General features: G+C 40.6%; 1 protein-coding gene across 1 annotated transcript in view; it reads left to right on the top strand.

Annotated features, from left to right (window-relative positions):
- The window catches only part of IRS4 (insulin receptor substrate 4), a 22,200-nt gene extending 4,289 nt beyond the window's left edge, over nucleotides 1-17,911 (top strand). The window contains exon 2 of the mRNA XM_002192818.7: nucleotides 15,523-17,911. Coding sequence (XP_002192854.6) covers nucleotides 15,523-15,527 — 5 coding nt within the window. The 3' untranslated portion in view covers nucleotides 15,528-17,911. The remainder of the gene's footprint in view (nucleotides 1-15,522) is intronic.

Genomic DNA, 17,911 nt, shown 5'->3' with positions numbered 1-17,911 from the left:
CTTGAAGGTTTGGTGGCTGCTTTTGAGCTTTGGTCTCCACAGCATCTTTATGTCCTCTGGAGAAGCCTGAGGACTTGGCTGGGCAGTGTGGAGGGGGGCTCAGGCAGCTCGTGGCCTTCACATTCACCACCTAGGGCTGAGCTGAGCAGTAACCTTTCCCTGGGATCTGCCTTTTGTGTAGCAGGTGAGGAATACCTGTGGTTGAGGAGGAGCTGGCTCTGAGCAGTGTCTGCCAGGTCTGAAACTTGGTGGGGGAGGCTGCTGCCTTTCAAGTTGTCAGTGGTCTGGCCCAGCGGTAAGGTAGTGCAGTTTGAAGTGTGCATAAAAATAAAGGTGTTGCAGGTGGGGAGAAAGAGTATGGGAAAGAGGAGGGATGCTCCTGTTCATTTGATAAGCTCTCATGGTGGGAGCAAAGCCAGTAATTATGGTGTCGGTGCATGTCCCCCGGCTGAGCCGTGGTGTGTGTGAGTGCTGTGCTGGAACTCTGGAAGAACAATCATTGCTTTGGTGCCAGTGACCCACTGAACTCCTTACAGTAATTCACTCTCCTGGTAGAAAACCTTTTTTGTTGGAAATTATGTTTTCCTCTGTTTGCAAATGTACTTATAGTCAATAATTGTTGGATACTAAGAGGAAATATTTAATCGTGGTTGGACATTGATACTTGTTTACTTTGTCTACAGATAAAGCAGTAAGGGGGCAGACTGTTGCTGACTTTTATATTTTTAATTATAGTCTTGAACCCTGGAAGGATTTTTTTTTTCTACTTTTGCTTTAAAACTAAATTTCTAAAGGTAGAAGGTATTGCATGAGCTTAAAATTGTATAGCTTTTACTAGTGGAAAGTATAAGCCTGACTCAGCTTGCATGCCATTCAGAGTCTGGCAGCACTGCTTGGGGCTGCCCAGAAATGTGTGGTTTGCCTTAGTGGTTTTTTTTCCTCTGCTTTGTTTTGTTGGTTGGAGTCAAATTAGAAGACGTTGAAAGTTGCCAGTCCAAGAAGTGCTTGCTTCCAAAGTTAGTCTTTCAGCACTTCAAAGATTTGTCTGCTAAGTCTGCAGTCAGAGGCACACTGATTACTGCAGCTGATTTGTGTTTGTTTTTTTAAGCACCTCCAAAACCAGCAGAATTTTTAACTCAATCTTATTCCCCTTATATAACTAAAATCTATGTTATAATTTTTTTTACATAATTAGGATGAAAAAAACCCAAATATGTTTTTGGTTATTTTGTAAATATTACATTGAAAAATATTTTGCAAGAGATACTGTGTTTAGAAATTGTACTTATTATAAGCATTTTGCTTACTGTTGCTTCAGCAAAGTATTTACTGCCCCTGCCTGGGGTTTTTCCCTTCTCTATTACAAGCTGCAGAGGAGCAAGAGGCATAACAGCTGCTGGCTTTTGTTGGGAGTGGAAGTTTTCTGGAAATGAAATGCATCAAAAGGAGGCAAAAACAACTCTGTGCAAAAAATGTGGGCCTTGCCAGGAAATCAAGTATCTTTATGGTCCTAATAAGAAACATAAAATTACACAAGGCCTAACAGTTCTTGATGAAGGCAGTGTAAAATATTTCTGGTATATAGGAGGGTGGGTGGGGTGTGGACACTTATCACTTGTAGGGGCTCATGAAGGGGTAAACAGATTTTGGGATAGTCCAGGCTGAAAGCAGATTGCCAGACTTTAATACAGTACTGTAAATTGGTGATGTATATTTGTTTCTCATGAGTGACATAAAATTCTTCATTATAAGGATAGCTGTTTACTTTCACATAAGAAATCATGTCTCTGAGCTACAGCAAGCACAATTTCAGAAGTCTGTATTCTTTAAACAGCTTATTGATTTCTATGGTAATAAAGCTTTTATTTTAATATTTTACAAGTTTTCTGTAATCCAGAAAAACATTTTCACATTCCAGTAAGTAGTGAAGATAAAGCTTCAGTCTTCAACCTCTTGTCTCCTGAGGAGGTGTAGTGTGCCTTTAGGTAATTTATATGTTTAATACTTTTGGAGACTTAGCAGAACTGCATGCTGTCTTTCTTACTGCATCTCACTTTTTTCAGTCTCTCTGCTTGAAAAAGTGCTCTATGGCTAAATCCATTTTTAAGGAACATATTTAGCAGATGTATTTACCTGTAACTTCCTGGAAAGGAGCTATCCTATCTGTATTAAATTCTGTCAGGCAGAGAAGTTCATCTCTTCTCCCCGAACCACAGTTTTATTGGAAGGAAAACACTTCCCAGCTTTGGATTGTTAGCTTTTTGTTTTTGTTTGCTTAAATGGCATATTGTGTTCTGTGACTCAGCTGTGTTCTCCGAACTGCCGAGGGTGGTGGAGTGATTTCCAATGCATCACTGCTCCCTCATTTTAATTCCCAAACTACTTTTGGTTCAGGTTTACTGATGTGAATCAAACTTTTTGTTTTCCCCTTCTCCATTCATTACATGTATGGAGGAAGGGGAGAGCAGAAACTGGAATGGTAACTATGCCTGACTTGTTATTAAACTTTTTTTGGGGGGTTTTAGGCAAAGCTGAGCTCAGGTTTTATGTTGATAATGATAATAAGAACATAAGATACTGATTTTCAGTGCTTGCAGTTTAAGGAGGTCATTTGCAAAACAATTTCATCATGAAATTGTTACACAATATTGAAGCAAGTGGTTTGCAGTTTTGATTACATGAATCTGAGTCATGACATTTTGTGCTAGGAGTACAGAACACTAAAGCTACTTCAAACAGGGCTTAGCTAATGTATACCTTGTTATTGGACCTTGTAGAAACTAAGCAGGGTAATGAGAAAGAGCAGTAATAAAATGCATAATGAGTCCTGTATAATACAAGTTTCTTCAGTCCTAATTAGAAATATTATACCTGCAAAGATACCCTGGACTCAAAAACAGCTGCTTAGAGTAATGTTCAGCTTAATAGCAACTCGGCTATTTTACACCCACTCTTCAGTCTTGCGTGCTACTCTGTGATACATACCTGATATTCTTACACTATGCTGTGATATTATTTAAGATGTTCTCTAAAGTGCAGGATTATAATATAATTGTTCCTCACCTTTTTAATCTCTCCTGTGCCAGACTGAGTGAGAGTGCTGTGTACACTTTGGGAAGCTGAGGGGAAGGAAAGCAACAATAGCTGTAAAGCAAAACTTATGTTTCAAATTGTCCAAATCCTTTCTGGTAATTTGCATATTTCAAATGCAAAATCTTGAAGAATATAAGGAACAATATACACTTTAAGAAATTCAGAAGCTGAAATTTTTACCTATTACTAATGTAGTAAATTACAGTTTATGGGATATGAAGCAAATAACCACTCCTTTTGGGTTTCTAAGTAGTGGTTTTAAAGTTTGTTTCAAACTGAGGCTCTTCTGTATTGGCAGAATACTTAAGGCAGGGGCCCATTTAAAAATAATTTAAAGAACTCTACTGCAGCACATCCAAGTGCTGCTGTGTATCCTACATCTTTGAAGTAGTGCTGGGATAATAATTCTTAAAAAAACCCAAACAACTCAACAATTTTCGTCTTGCTGTAACAGATGCCACTTTAATAATATTGGGTAACTTGCAGCTATGCTTAAAAATACCCTGGGTAATTTCTTCTTGAGTAGAATGTGAGCTGCTGAAGGCAGAACAGATTTTTGCTGTGTGGTGTGGGAGTGAGTTAATTATGACATATTTGACCAAGAATCAGTTCAGTTTTACTTGTATTTTGGTGAAAAAGTTTGAGGCAAGGATGTTCCCCTGCCATTGAAAGAGAATGCTTACTTGGAATCAGTGTTGAAATACTTCTGGAAATCAGCTTTCCTTACTTCAAATCCATAGTTGCAGCTGATGGTGACATTTGTCTTTTTGGAAGTCTAAAACCATTCACTTGTAGCTGTCTAGTTGGTGAAAGCATTGGCTGCAGGATGCAGGGAGGTCTGGAATAATCCAGCATGGGTTCAGAGTGCTTTTTGTGGATGTTTTTGGGTTTGTTTTGTTTTTTATTTTGAAGTCTTTAGTTGAAATCTTAAATGCATTATTACTCTTCCCTCTACAAGTTCACATTTTCGCCTCCTCCCTTGATGTCTGAGGGCCCCTTGGTTCCCCTGTGGCTGGGGCAGCAGGTTGGAGTTGCAGAGGGTGGGCAGCGCCTGTTTGGTCTTTCCAGAGGCTCTATTCCAGCATATGATTACTGGGCTGGTTTGTCACTGGGTATTTCTTTGGGGTTTTTGTATGTCCAGTGGTATGTTAGCAGTAGGTAGAGTTTGGGTTTGCTTTTCTCTGTGTATGGTCTTTTTTTAATGAAAGGATCTTTAATACATTTTCGTCATTTTGATTGCTCGGGGGAGGATTTATACCTTGAGGTTTTGGGTGGTACTAAAAAGAACTTATAGTACTGTGTTGTACCTTGGTGTGTGTGTGCTCTGTTTGTGGATCTGTCGTGCTCCCAAAACCACGCTGAATTCTGTTGATTGCGCTAACAAGTTTGTTTTTCTGAGCTGAAGAAGGAAGCAAACTCCAGAGTTCTATTTTAGGTACTGTTGTGATCAAATGTGGCATTCTTCAGCTCAAAGGAAAATGGAGTGATAAAACTGGAAGTCAGGTGTGAGAGAGTCAAACTCTCTGGAGTCTGGAGATGTACTATTACTGCTGTTATCTCTTAAAAATGGCCTATTGTCTTATGACACAACCTTAAATGGTGTGTAATGACTTGGCTGGAGAACTGTTTGATGATCCCCCCTGAAAATTTGCTGTTTAACTTTTTTCAGTTCAGGTTCTAAATATTCTCAACAATCCTGTGATCAAGTTGCACTGTTGTCTTGCAGGTTTAGGCAGTGACAAGGGAAAAATGGAGAAGCGTGTTCCAGTTTTAATCAAGCCCTGCAACTCTGTGAAGGTCACTCAAGCTTAGGGATGGGTTATGATTTACTTGAGAGGCAGAGCTGTGATCAGGAAGGGATTTCTGACATACTTGAGGGCAGTGGGAAGACAAAGGTGAATGAGCCTGACTCATCAAAGGCATTTCAGAGGTGTTGCTGAGTATCTTATCTAAATGATCTTGAACATATATGAGTGTTTGGATTTGTGGAGATTTTGCTTCAGGTGTAGCATTACCCCAGGAGCAACAGTGTTAGTAGAGTTAGCAAGAATTTTCTGCCCTCTTCAAGTCATGAGCTGTGTCTTAAGAGCCAGAGGTTGCTTATTTCCCACATGATTTTTCTGTTGATTTAGATCTATGATTGGATGCAAATCATTGAGACTGCACCTGTGTGTGTACATGTATTTTGTGTGCCTGTGACTTGTGAGTTAAGTGTGAGTTCTAATCTTTTATTCTTCCAAGAAGAGGGGGCTTTTGAAAGAAGTGGCTTATACTGAAATTACTATAGTTAGGATTTGGCTGTAATTCCAAGGTGAAGATACAATTTAATGTCACTCAAGAAAACTGAAAACTTTAATAAATTACTACTAAAGGTAAATAGGGGTTGTATTCACTGCATAACATATGCATGTTATGAACTTCTATAAATACCAAACAGAATTATTATTTAGGGCATAAATAGGTAAGACTAGTTCTTCCTTTTTGCTAGGGTATGAAAGGCTGATAAATATGCTGCCTACATGGAGAAAGGATTCCTTTTTAGTAGAACAGAATTTTGCAGAAAGACTGAGAATATAAAAAATGCTTTTTTTTCTGAAAAATTGTAGGAAGTAATATCAAAAGGGCTTCAAAAAAACCTATTAAAATTGGTTTCTGAATTTATTGAGGCACTGTTGAGGGATACTCTCCTTCCACAGGGAATTGTGTGATTCAGTTCCTGTATTCATGCTGACCCAGTTTGCTTTATTGTTTAGGTTCTTGCTGACCAGATGAATTACCCATGTAACTTTTTTTTCCTGCTGGATAGCCTGAACCTGAATTATTTTTTTGGGAACTAGTGCTTCTTGTTACCCAGACCTCTTAGGATAGCAGGAATTTGGGAAGTTCTTAGTGACAGTGAAGCAGATGTTGTATCATTGATAAGTATGTACTGATTGCATGCTAGCCCAAGCAGAGCTTTTCTTGTGAGCTGTGGGATACATCATTTGTATGAAACCCCTGTTTAAGTTATTGACAGGCACTGGCATTTCTGTTTCCTGTATGGAATTATTTAGAATTTTAAGTTAATCTGTTAGAACAATTTGTAAGCTCTTTACTTTTCTATTAGTATATTTGATCCATAACAACATTTGGTTTTTGTTTGAAATTTTGTGTGAAATGCTTTGGGAGGCCTTTTTTGCCTATATTTTGCTGTGTGATGCTTTTTTTGCGGTGGGTGGGATTTGTATTTAAGTGTTTGTAGAACGAGATGTTTTTAAATTGCAGATTGTGGTGAACAGGAAATCGGTTAGAAATGAGGAGAAAAAACGAACAGATTTGATCTTGAGGTCATTCAGACATGATTACAATAGTCTGTTAATGAAAGCATGTAGCTCCAGACAGGATCTCTTACTTGTTGTGGAACCTGAACAGGTAGACAGGATGGAGGTCCCTGTATGGTGCCACAAATGTAAATGTGTTGGTCCCTCTCCTGAGGAGCTTACAATTTAGAGATGAAACTAAAGAGATGGATGAAACCTAATGTGCTGGGGTGGAGAGAGATAGAGATCAAGGCTGCTGCCATTGGCAGAGTCCAGATAAAAGCCTGGAGAGATAAAAGGCTGCTGAGAGTGGTTGTAGGAGAGGAAGCTGGTGTAGGCACTTGGAAGGGTATGCACATGGCAGGGAGCAAGGGAAGGTAGTGTCGTAATGGTTTAAATGACTTGAAAAGGATGAGATGAATGTCAGAACACAGGCCAGGATATTAATCTTGGTAAGAGGAATGTGGGCCAACATGTATCTCTGAGTTAGGAGCGTGTCCCAGTGTTTATGTCTCCCTTTTAGATGTGGAATGTGATGATTTTTTTTTCCTTTCCATAAGTTAATTTTCCTGCAGACTGGTGGATTTGGTGTGAGCAGCTATGCAGGAATGCATACCAAAACACAGGATCACCCTGTGCAGCATCCTTTGGCAGTTAATGTTGTGTGGACTGAGGCCTCTGTTTTCGTGAGATTTTGCTCCAGGAGCAGCCAAGCTGGTGGAACTACCTTGGCGTTACTACTGGCTCGTTCTTGGGGTTTTTTAAGGTGACATCTCTCAGTTTCAGGCAGTCTTCTAGCATCGGAGAGAAGGCACAGTGGGGCTTGGAAGATTGTCACCTTTAGGATGTGTAACCAATGCCCCAGAGTGTTTGGAGCCCATATTTGGGTGGGGAGGTCTGCATGGGACCTGCTCATTGCTGCTGCAGTGCTGTCAGCTGCAGGAATGATGTCTGTGGAGGCTGGAGTGCAGCACAGTCCCTTTCACAGGAGAAAGTGACTTTATTTCTGTGTCTGTTGATCAAGTTGAACAGACACTGCAGTGGTTTTGGGTCAATCTGGAAGTGGTGGCAGCATTGAGGTTTGGATTCATTGTTGAGGGTATGAGTGATTGAAATATTAATGTTGACATGTTCCACAAGTAGGCACTAAGCAAGAGTTGGACACTGTTGATTAAACGTTGTCCGTGTTTAAAGTCAGTTTAACTCTGTCCTTGTGAGCTCCCAGACTGCTCCTGGAAGCTGGAAGTGCAATCCTTGGCTGTTGGGCATGTCCTGAGGTTTGAGAAGATGTTGCTTCACATGTTAAGTCCAGTCTGAACCTTTCTTTTCCTCTCCTGCGTGAGCCAGGGTTTGGGGTGTCCTAATATTAATGGAGAATCAATAATGTGATAATTAGGAAATGTAAAAAATTGATGCATGTCACTGCTATGTGTGATAGCAGAGAGTGAGTGATAGCAAAGATATATTTATTTTCTATGCAGGCACACATGAGCCTGCACAGGTGTCTAACTGTGTAGTAACTTTCTGCCTTTGACAGTCGTTTATAGCACTAGAGGTGAAAGAAAAAGGTAGTGCTGAACGCTTGCAGGTGTTGAGGTCTAAAGTGGTTGAGGGAAGGGATGAATTACAGCAGGTGAAACTTCATGTAGAAAGGAAGTTTTGGGAAAGGTGGTTTGAAAGGTGGGGTGCTGTTTCATTAGTCATGAGTGACCCTGCCCTTTCTCTTGGTTGTGTTCCTAAGAATAGTTTGGTTCACTCAAACCCCAGACCTGTGCCTGCAAGCAGACACTACCCAGCAGAGGAAGAGCAGGGTAGGTGTGTATAATACCTCCCACAAACATACACTCAAACCTCTGATTTTTTGGTTTTTTTTTCAGCTTGGGGGATTTCTTGAGCCTGATGTAGTTTGTCTGCTTTGTAATTCAAATCTGTTTTAGAATTCTTTAATCCAAGTACTTCTCCAATCTCTCTCTGATCCTGTGTAAACTCCTTGTATCCACAGCAGCCCCCAATCCATCGGGACATGCTGCATGCAGACCTCTGTGCATTTTGGACCCTGCTCTGCACTATCTTAATTTGGCAGCTCCTGGTTTGTGGAGTGGACGAGATAACAAATCTTATCTTTTTTCTCCAGGCCACTTAGGATTGTGTAGATGCTGTGCCCTCCTCTGTCATACACTTGTCCAGTGTGTTGTACCACTCGTAGTGTGGACCTGTGATACAATCTGGGCTTTTAAAATTTCCTGTTATGTCCCAATACTTCTCTGCAGGCTGAAGGGTTCTTGTTACCAGTCTGTTCCTCACTGGAAGCTGTGTCACACCTTGCAGGAGTTCTCTCTGCCCTACTGAAACTTCCCAAGTATTCTTCCCTGCTTTCTGGATGCAGGAAGCAGGGCTGTATGTACAGAGGTGTTTGCTGTGGCTGTTTCCTTTCCTATTTGTTTCCAAACAGTTCATAATGCCCACTTTGCAGCAAGAGCACAGACAGGAAATATTCCTCCCTATTGGCACTGAGGGCTCCCTGACCTTTGTCATGGGAGCAGAGGGAATTGCAGCAGGTGGTATTCTCAGAAGCCACACAAACAACTTTGTTTTTTTTTGGCTAAAATTTACCCATATTTTCTGTGGTTCAGGTCAGATGCAGTAACCCACATACTTGCTGTGAGAATGCTTTTTCAAAAGCAAAACCTTTTTTGATTCTTCTACAACATGAAAATCTGAAGTTTTGAACTATGTATTTTGAGGTGGAGAAGAGTTAATTTTTTAGTGTTGTTGTGTTATATTGTAATAGAAATTTAGTTTAAAACCTCCAAACAAACTCAAAAAACCCTCTAACAACTTCTTGTCAAGCTGTCCAGTGCAATTTGAGTTGCTGTTAGACCTCTGCCAAAACTGCAGGCAAGTTTACTGATTCTAGGAATAGTATCAGCAGAAGAGATGACTTTAGGGAGTGTGCATACGGCCTTCCTAGAAACAACGCTGCTGTTTATTCAAACAGGGAAAAAAGCCACAGTTGCAAGAGATAAGGCATTTCTGCTAAGTGAGTAGAAATTATCTGAAAGCATGGGAGAGGTTCTTAGCTCATGAAATTGCTGAGCACTAATAGTAACAAAACCTGTGTTTTAAATGAACAATTCTAGTATATTGTTACCAGTTGCAACATTTAAATGGTTTATCCAGTGAAAAGTGGGTCATGAGCAGGATTTTTTTACCAAATTTTGCTTTTTTTTTTTTTTTGCTTCTCAAAAGTCGGTAAAATTATAGGTTCAACATGCGTTAGTTAGCTGATTTTGAGCATCATCAGTCTGTTGTTGGCTGAAGAAAGTGGATGGGGTGTTTGCTTGGTGGTCAGCAGGTAGTTGAACACCTTGCCAAATCAGACTGTCTCTGTGTCAGGGCCTTGTTTGGGTCACCCAGGCACCATAACTGCACATGTGAGGGATGCAGCAAGTGGCTCAGGTTTTGATTTGTATTTGTAAACTTGGTGTCTGCCAGGTACAAATTAAGAAATTTGGCTTTTCTCAAGTAACACTGTTTGCCTCTAGCAAGGTCTAAAGCTATGCCATTAAAATAAGAATTCCAAGAAATAGGACAATGGCATGGGATAGTGACTGTATTTCATGAAACTGAGAGCAAAAGAAAAATTTTCACTAATTTGTGAAGAATGTATTTGGACAAGTGAGCCCTCCCTGGCCTGCCTGCCATGGGGAGGGCTCCATGTGGAACTCGCTGCTGTGCTCCTTCCCCAGCCTGGCTGCTGAACAAAATGCTTTTGGATGCCACATTGTGTCCTGAGGTTGTGCTGTGTTTAGTGCTTTCCTGAACAACAGGAATATTGTGTGGCCGTGTGCACAAAACGTCTAGGGCTGCTCTGCTGCTTTTGATCTGAGTAAATCAGATTAATTCTGATTTCCCCCTAACCTGAAGTTCAGGAAATGGAGAACTTCAGCAGTGTTCTCCAGAAAGCATTAAACTGTTTTAGTCTTTGACATGGAGATTTTAATAATAATTATCTTAAACTAATATCTTCAGTAAGCAAAACTTTTATCCTTTTAGGAATCAATTGCAGAATTATGTCAGTGAAAGTCTTTCCTGTAAAAACAGGTATTATTTAGGATGGATTTCTTTGAGAGAATTAGGGTATGTCTGCTGTGTTCTTAGAGCCTCTCAGTATGTTTCAAAGTGTCTTGACTTGTATGGCCTTGATAATTCAGACGCAGGAAATGAAGTGTAAAGTTGGTATATTCTCATCTCATACATTTTCAAGTGGATCACACTGGGTTTGCATCTAATGAATTACAGCTGATTTAGGTCTCTGTCCCTAATTTTTATAAAACTGTGTGATTTTTGCATAGAAAACCTGCAGAATGCTTTCTCAGTGTGTTCCTTAATTTTAAATAAAATGTCTTTTAGCAGTGCTGCCATCCTATTTCAAATATTTGCCCCTTAGTTTCTTTCTGCCTTGTGATATTCTTCCTCTGGTTGTTCCTCAGCAGAATTCAGACAGCTGCATGTAGTTTTATAATCTGATCCCATCTTAAACTGATGAATTGAAATTGAATTGTGTAATGAAGAGGTCGCTTCAATTTCCCAAACTTTGTTTATATATTTCATGAGATGAACTTTGAAAATGTTTGGATGCTGTCTAGACTAGGTTTCTATATTAAACATTGATGAGAAGTTAAATTTGTATTGTTGTCAATAGTCTGAAGCAGTAGAATAAAGGCTGAAGCTTTTGTGCAAAATCTGTTAATAGACCTGAAATTTGGATAGAAAAGGCCAGTGTAGGGTGCAATGTAATGGAAACTTCTTAGAGTAGTATATTTCTGGGCTGCCTCGAGAGGTTTTTTTGCTGCTTGTTTGTTGTCATGGTCAGTTATCAGATTTTAAATTTTTTTTTTCTTTCAGACTGTGTAGATTTTCTTAGAAGAGCTTGTGACAGTCCAGGAGCAGCCGTGTTTTTACACTGCAAGAGAAAGTTCTGTCTGATCTGGCCACCAAGCTTTACTTGATGGCATTTTGTTTGAGAACTTCAGGGGAATGCTGGGTTACTCTTTGAGAATTGTACCTCTTCTCTCTGCTAGTTCACATCTCATAATTTGTTTACTTTATAGAAGAGTTTCTTCATCCCTTTTTCTGACAGCTTCCTTTATTGTTTAGTCAGCACCGAGTTAAATCCATTCATATGGGATCTGGCATGAAGTGTTAATCTGGTGTTTATTGTTGATCAGCAATTCTCATATCTGTACTATTAACATAGGAAATTGATGTCTGAGGAATCTTACATTATGAGACTGAAATAAGATTATTCAGCTTCACATAAGCACTGCTGTTTTCTTCAAGCACTGCTTGGCCTCATTAGGTTTCCTTCACCAACTGGTTAGTGAAAAATGGAAGCAGTTCAGATGTGGGAGGGGAACTGTCATGAAGCTTAATGTGCAAGTCCTTTTGCAACCTCTCATGTCCCTTCAAAAGGATCCTTCTGGTAGGGGCCTCAGAGGTGGGAATCCAGGTGTCAGCAGCCCAAGGCATGCTAGTCTTGTTCTCATATTAAACCCATTTTACACCTCTTCTGATGAACAACTTCTCTTGATAAACCTCCCTGGTGCCCAGTGACCCCGGGGTGCTGCTTGCCCGTGGGCAGTGGGAGCAGTGCCCTGTGAGACTCAGTGAGGGGGTGCTGTGACCCAGCCCAGCTCCAGGGCTGGGGGTTTGGGAATTGTGCCAGGGCTCGTGACTGTGCCTGCCCAGCTGCCTTGGGCTGGGCTCCAGACCCCACTTGCCCCTGGGTGCAGACTGCACTGGTGTGTTGGGGATTTCTGCCATGCCTGGAGGTTTGTGCTGGGTGACCTGGGGGGCCTCGGGGATGGTGGTGGCTGCAGGGCATTGCAGGAGGGATCTTGCAAGACTTGGGTCTCCTCTTAGATTTCAAATGAAATATTTTTCTTTCATGTGGTCAAGTTTCACAAGTTGCTCTTAGCCTTTTCCGTCCGAGAAAAGATAAATATGTGACATATAGGATATATGCATCCATATATACACATATATGTGTGTGTGTGTATATATATATATATATCAACGTGATACTTTTATACCAAAAAAGTGCTGCTGACTCAGGACAGCAGCCAGCTGTACTGCTCCAACTGCAATATTGCAGTTTCCAGCTTTAATAAGAGGATTAGAGAAGTGGTGACAACCAATAGCTCCATGTATGAAAGACTCAAGGCTTTATGAGACTGACATCAGCTTGTAGCTAATATTTATGTGAAACTCCCTTACTTTTTTTTACAGTTCACATAATTCTATTTTACCTTAAAAATGGAGAAGAAACATATTGAAGTGTAGTTTATAATCATGGAGGCAGGAAACTAATGAGCTCTTGTTTAGGATGTGCAGAGTTTTGGGAAGGGGAGGTGCTGCAGGGAGGTCCCAGGCTTTCTTCTGGTTTCTGATAAATTAATTTGTGCTGTTGGGGTTCTGCCCAGAGTTACCTGATGCTCTTGCTTTAGAATTGCTTACCATGCTGCTGAGTACATCAGGCTGCTATAGAGAATTAAACTTAGGACTTAAGCAGGCTTGAGGTTTTTTTGCTCTTAAGCCCTTCCCCTTCCCATCCAAATACCTTAAATGTAATTTGGCATTAGTTTATGAAAATGTTCAAAACATTTAGGTGTAAATACTGAGTTCTGCCATATGGGATTGTCTGATTCAAGCAACTGGGCCTTTGCTCTTCAAAATGTTTTGGGGATGTGCTTGGAGAGATTAGAATAACTTGTCAAACAGCTTTCAGGTGTGTCTGGTGTGTAAGGCGTGGAGGAAAAATGTCCTGACAAAAGCAGAGACAGTTTTTGAAGTTCCTTTTATGTGAGCTTACAGGTCCACGGCAAGGACAGGGTGGGGGGTTGCTGGTAAAGTTAATTTTTATTGAGTATAAGTTTAATATAGAAACTTTAACTGTTTTAATGTTTGACTTGCATGCATCACTGAGGTGTGATTCATGCAAGCTGTGGTGCATATTTTCATTCTTTGGTCTTACAACAAAACAATATTTTTCTAAAGAGGAAAACTATTTCAGAAATAATAGCTTCAGTTGGCCTTTGTGAAAACAAAGCCATTGCTGACCACATCACGCTCTGTGTGTACCAAGCAATAGCTTTTTGTAGTGATCTTATGATGTCTGTGAAATAAAACAAATAGAGATTCTCAAGTTGTGGGTGTATTTTGGCTGTTGCTTCCTTTAATTGAGGAAAACTAAGTTGCTGTATTTTTGAAATCACTGAAATATTTGAAAAAGGAAACACAGCAACCTGGACCTTGGTGAGGCTGCATAGGATTAAAAGGGAGTTTCTCCTGAAGGGGAAGGACCCCTCTGTACTTCCCACAGTGCTGTCAGCCCTGCATTGCCTTTGCCTCTCTGTCTCTAGAGCCACAGGCAGCCTTTGCTGAGTGCTGGGATGGGGCAGGGCGCTCAGCTGAGCTTTGGTCTTTTTTCTGTTTTTCTTAGCTTTCTTCTTTCTTTCGGAGGGAGAGTACTTTTAGCTGGACAGAAATCAGAAGTTCTTTAGCACAGGGTGGAGTTGGTGTGTGCATACCTCATGATTGGTTTGTAAGTAAACATACAGGTTTGCATTATTACACATAATGCTTGTTCTTTACATGGTCATTTTTTCTTTAGCATATCCATGGAGCTGAGGCAAGGAAGAACTATGAGATCTACAGCAGTGAGATGTAACTGATGTCCTTGTGACCCAGCATAAGAGCGTGGGCAGGATTAATTCCTGAAACCCATCCTCTGTTTCAGAGGACTGTGCTGCCATTGCTGTGCTGTGTAGTGAAGTGTTCCCATATTGCAGCTCAGGCAGCTCCCAGAACAGGGAGAGAGCTGGCACGGTGTGGCTTTGAGGGAAAAAGTAGCTGACATTTCTGTATCTGTTGTTTTCTTAAGCCTAAACCTCTTGGCACTCATTGTTTCTCAATGAGAGCAACTGGTTGTTTCCTTCTTCGCTGTTCTGCAAGGAAACGTCCTGCAGGTATGTACCTCCAACCTTGCAGAGAAGGTGAGCACACACACCTGCCTGGCAGAGGACAGTGCCCTCAGTCTTGGCTGAGAGGACAAAAATGGTGGAAGAGGACAGTCTGTCTCAGCTGGGAGAGTGATTCACTGTTTGGGTTTGCAGTAGCCCTCCAGACTGAAAATTAGTGTTCATGTTGGCTCAGCTGGGAGCGGAAGGCGTTTTGTAGAGAGCTGAGAAGTGACTTTTTATATGTTCCTCATTTGTGTTCATGCAACTGCAGAAAGCATTTGCATGCCCTTCAACACTTTGTCTTCCATGTCAGGAAACTCCTGAGTTGCTCTCACCTTGGCATGTGCATGGTTAATTGCAGGGCTGATACGATGATTTGAGGGCAGACTCCCTCGTGTTTTCATTTGTGCCTTGTCACCCATCTGTACCTTCCTGCAATATAAGAGTATATTTTTTGCCCCTCATTTTGGTAAGGCTTTGATTTCTGCCTTTTCCAGTCAGTTTGAAGCCCCTGAAGAAGGGAGCTGGCTATAGCTGTGTGCTTTTGTACTTGGATGTTGCCTTGCAGTGAGACTTCCTTCAAAAAGGGACGAGTGTGCTGTGAGGTGTTTCTAATTATAACTAAATAAAGCTTTTTCCTGAAAAGCTGAGGACAGGGCAGGCAGCTGTCATGACTTGCTGCTCTGTGCTTGGAGCTGGCAGCTGTGCCCTGCTGTGGGTGGGAGCGTGGCCGCAGGTCCGTCACGCCTGGTGAGCGGCACCGCAGGGCTCTCTGCGCCTGGGACAGCGCAGGGGGACCTCTGAACCTTGGGCTGGCACCAGGGGCTGGCTGCTGCCCCAGTTCCTGTCCCATGTACACGTGTCACTCTGCCTGCAGTGGCTCCTCGGTGCTTGCTTCAGACTCCATCATTCTTCCTCCCCTCAGGATCTCTGAAGGGTTGGCATCGGGGAGTGTCCCCTCCCTCTGCGAAGGACCTGCGTTCTGCAGGCAGCAGCTCTCACTCCTGCAGTGGATAAGCTCCATGTGTTCTCCCTAGAAAACATTTATTTCTGATATAACTTGCATCTGAAATGTCACTGACTTTTTTTTCCCCCCTCCTTTCTAGACTGATTGCATTGCCATGGAAACCATTGTTGGAAGAGAAGACTTTTCTGCTGGTAACTCCAGAAACTGTGTGGTGCTTTTGGAAGCAAAGCTCAGCTCCAGCCGGCTACTTTCATTTCCACCAGCACGGACATAGACACACATCCTTTTAATTATTTTTTTTCATAGACATCGGCTCTCTACAATTGAATTAATTTGAATTGACGTTTTTTCATAGCTGTGCTTTGGTGATGGAATTTGGTCTTTCATGTCATATCTATTTGGGAGGCAGTGTGAATGCTAATAGGAGATCCCTGTATGTCCCTTTCTTCTTCCTGCCTCTTGTTAATTTTTTAAAAAACTTTATATTCTGAGAAGTCAAAGCTGGTTTCTGATTGTCTGTTTATCATGGGTTTTACTTCTCTGGTACATTAACAAGTGGTTAGCTTAAAACATGTATTGCTTAGAAATACTTTGGCAGTTCAGGATTTTTCCAGGTGACTGGGCAGAAGGAGGGAGGGAAAGATGCACATTAGCTTGAGGGGTGAACCAGTGGGGCTGGACAGCTCTGAGGAAAGGAGACCTCTTCTGCCTTTTTTTTTTTTTTTCTTTTTTTTTAAAGTTTTGCTTTTATGGTACAAGAGGTATTTCTTGAGCATAGGCTAGAGGCTTTTAAGTCAAGTGTCTGTCAGAGCTTAAACAGAAATTTTTTTTGCTCAGAATTTTGGTATGTACAAAGTAGGATTAATGGGCTGGTTGTCTTGTAGATTGTTTTTGTTCTTGTTTATAAATATGAATTGTGTAAAATGAGGTTTTTGTTCATGGATTCGAATGGAGAACTGCGGAGTCGTATCCAATGTTTGTGACTTCTGCATTAGACTTGTCAGCTGTAGTTTTTTAAAGGGAAACCACCCTAATTGATCTTACTTTCAACCAAAGTCCCACTTTTAATTTGGGACTATTTTTGTTCTTTCTTTCTGGCATAATGGGGAAATAAAGTAAAATGTTGGCTCATCGACTGTCTTTATCCCACTGACAGAAACGTGAACAATGACTATTTGATATTTTTAAAATAAGCCCTGATTTTTCTACAATTTAAGTGCTTCACTCTTGTACTGAATTTTTTTTTTGTTGAAATGAGTTTAGCTTTTTAACACTGCTATGAACTTAAAAGAGCATGACACTAGTCATTGGTACATGCAATGGATTATAAAAGGCACTGATGATTGCTAAAGGGTTTCAAAGTGGTACACAAATCCTCATGCTGTACTGCACCACACAGCTGGGAATCCTCCAGTGTATATTGTACAACGGATGTGCCAGGCTGCCTCACCTCCAACAACCTTTAGATTGCTGGTACAGTTTGTGTAACAAATCAGACACTGTCAGCCTGGATTGTTCAGTGATGTGTACCCAGATCTATTTCTGAGTAGTAATGAAAAGTACATGTCACTAAAATACGAGGTGATTGTTTTGGGATTTTTTTAGGAAACATGATACCAATCAGTTTACACAGTGTCTAGTGACAGGAAAAACTGTTGCTACAGGGTTTAAAAGCACAGACCTGTTTTTGATTCTGGAAGAGAAGTTTCAGTTGGTACAATTACTTGCTGCTAAACATACAGGAATTAAAAACACGACCACTCTTACAGACCATGATACTGTCTTGCCATATAGCTGTTGGTTGGTCTCATAAATGAATAATGCAATACATAGACAGCTTTTTATAAAGCTTTACATCTTTTCTAAGAAATCAAAATTTGGTGAAGATAGTTCTAAACATTTAATGTGAAAGGAAAAGGTTGTTTTGAAGAAATTTGTTACATACTTATTTCATATTAGAGTCCCTGAGGCTGCCATTGTACAATATACAGCACTGATTTAATACATGCTGAATAAATAAGTAAATGGGTAACCTCAAGTATAGTGGTACAAATACTAATAGGTACGGCATAATAAATATGCAATCTTTTTGAATCTCTTAGTTTACAGCAACTAATTTATTCAGTATTGTGCTGGAAGAACATTTTCAGATGATGTAAAACATATCACTATATATACTACCTTCCAGCTACCCGTTTATGCTGCTGTATAGTACGAAAATACCAATGATAGAACAATGTTTGTCCTGTAAATTTAATTTGATATTGGACAGTTATTGTCTGTACAAATTAAAATATATATGGTTGAAACTGTTCATTATATTTGCTATTTCTGCTCCACAGATCTGTTTTAAAGTTGGGCTGATTGATCTGGCTTTGTCTTCCATTGTAAATATTGTTCTGTTGTTTTCTTTGTAAAACACATCGCGTTTGCGGTTTTGGGAGACTGGCTTGAAGCTCTGTATAGTGTTTATATTTATCTGACTTGGCTTTCCATAGAGCTACTTGCAGTAAATACGTGTTCATGTA

This window comes from Taeniopygia guttata, chromosome 4A (genome assembly GCF_048771995.1).
Source record: "Taeniopygia guttata chromosome 4A, bTaeGut7.mat, whole genome shotgun sequence".
In the NCBI taxonomy this organism is placed as follows: domain Eukaryota; kingdom Metazoa; phylum Chordata; class Aves; order Passeriformes; family Estrildidae; genus Taeniopygia; species Taeniopygia guttata.
The sequence above is the reverse complement of the archived record's forward strand: the minus strand, read 5'-3'. Positions and strand labels throughout refer to the sequence as shown.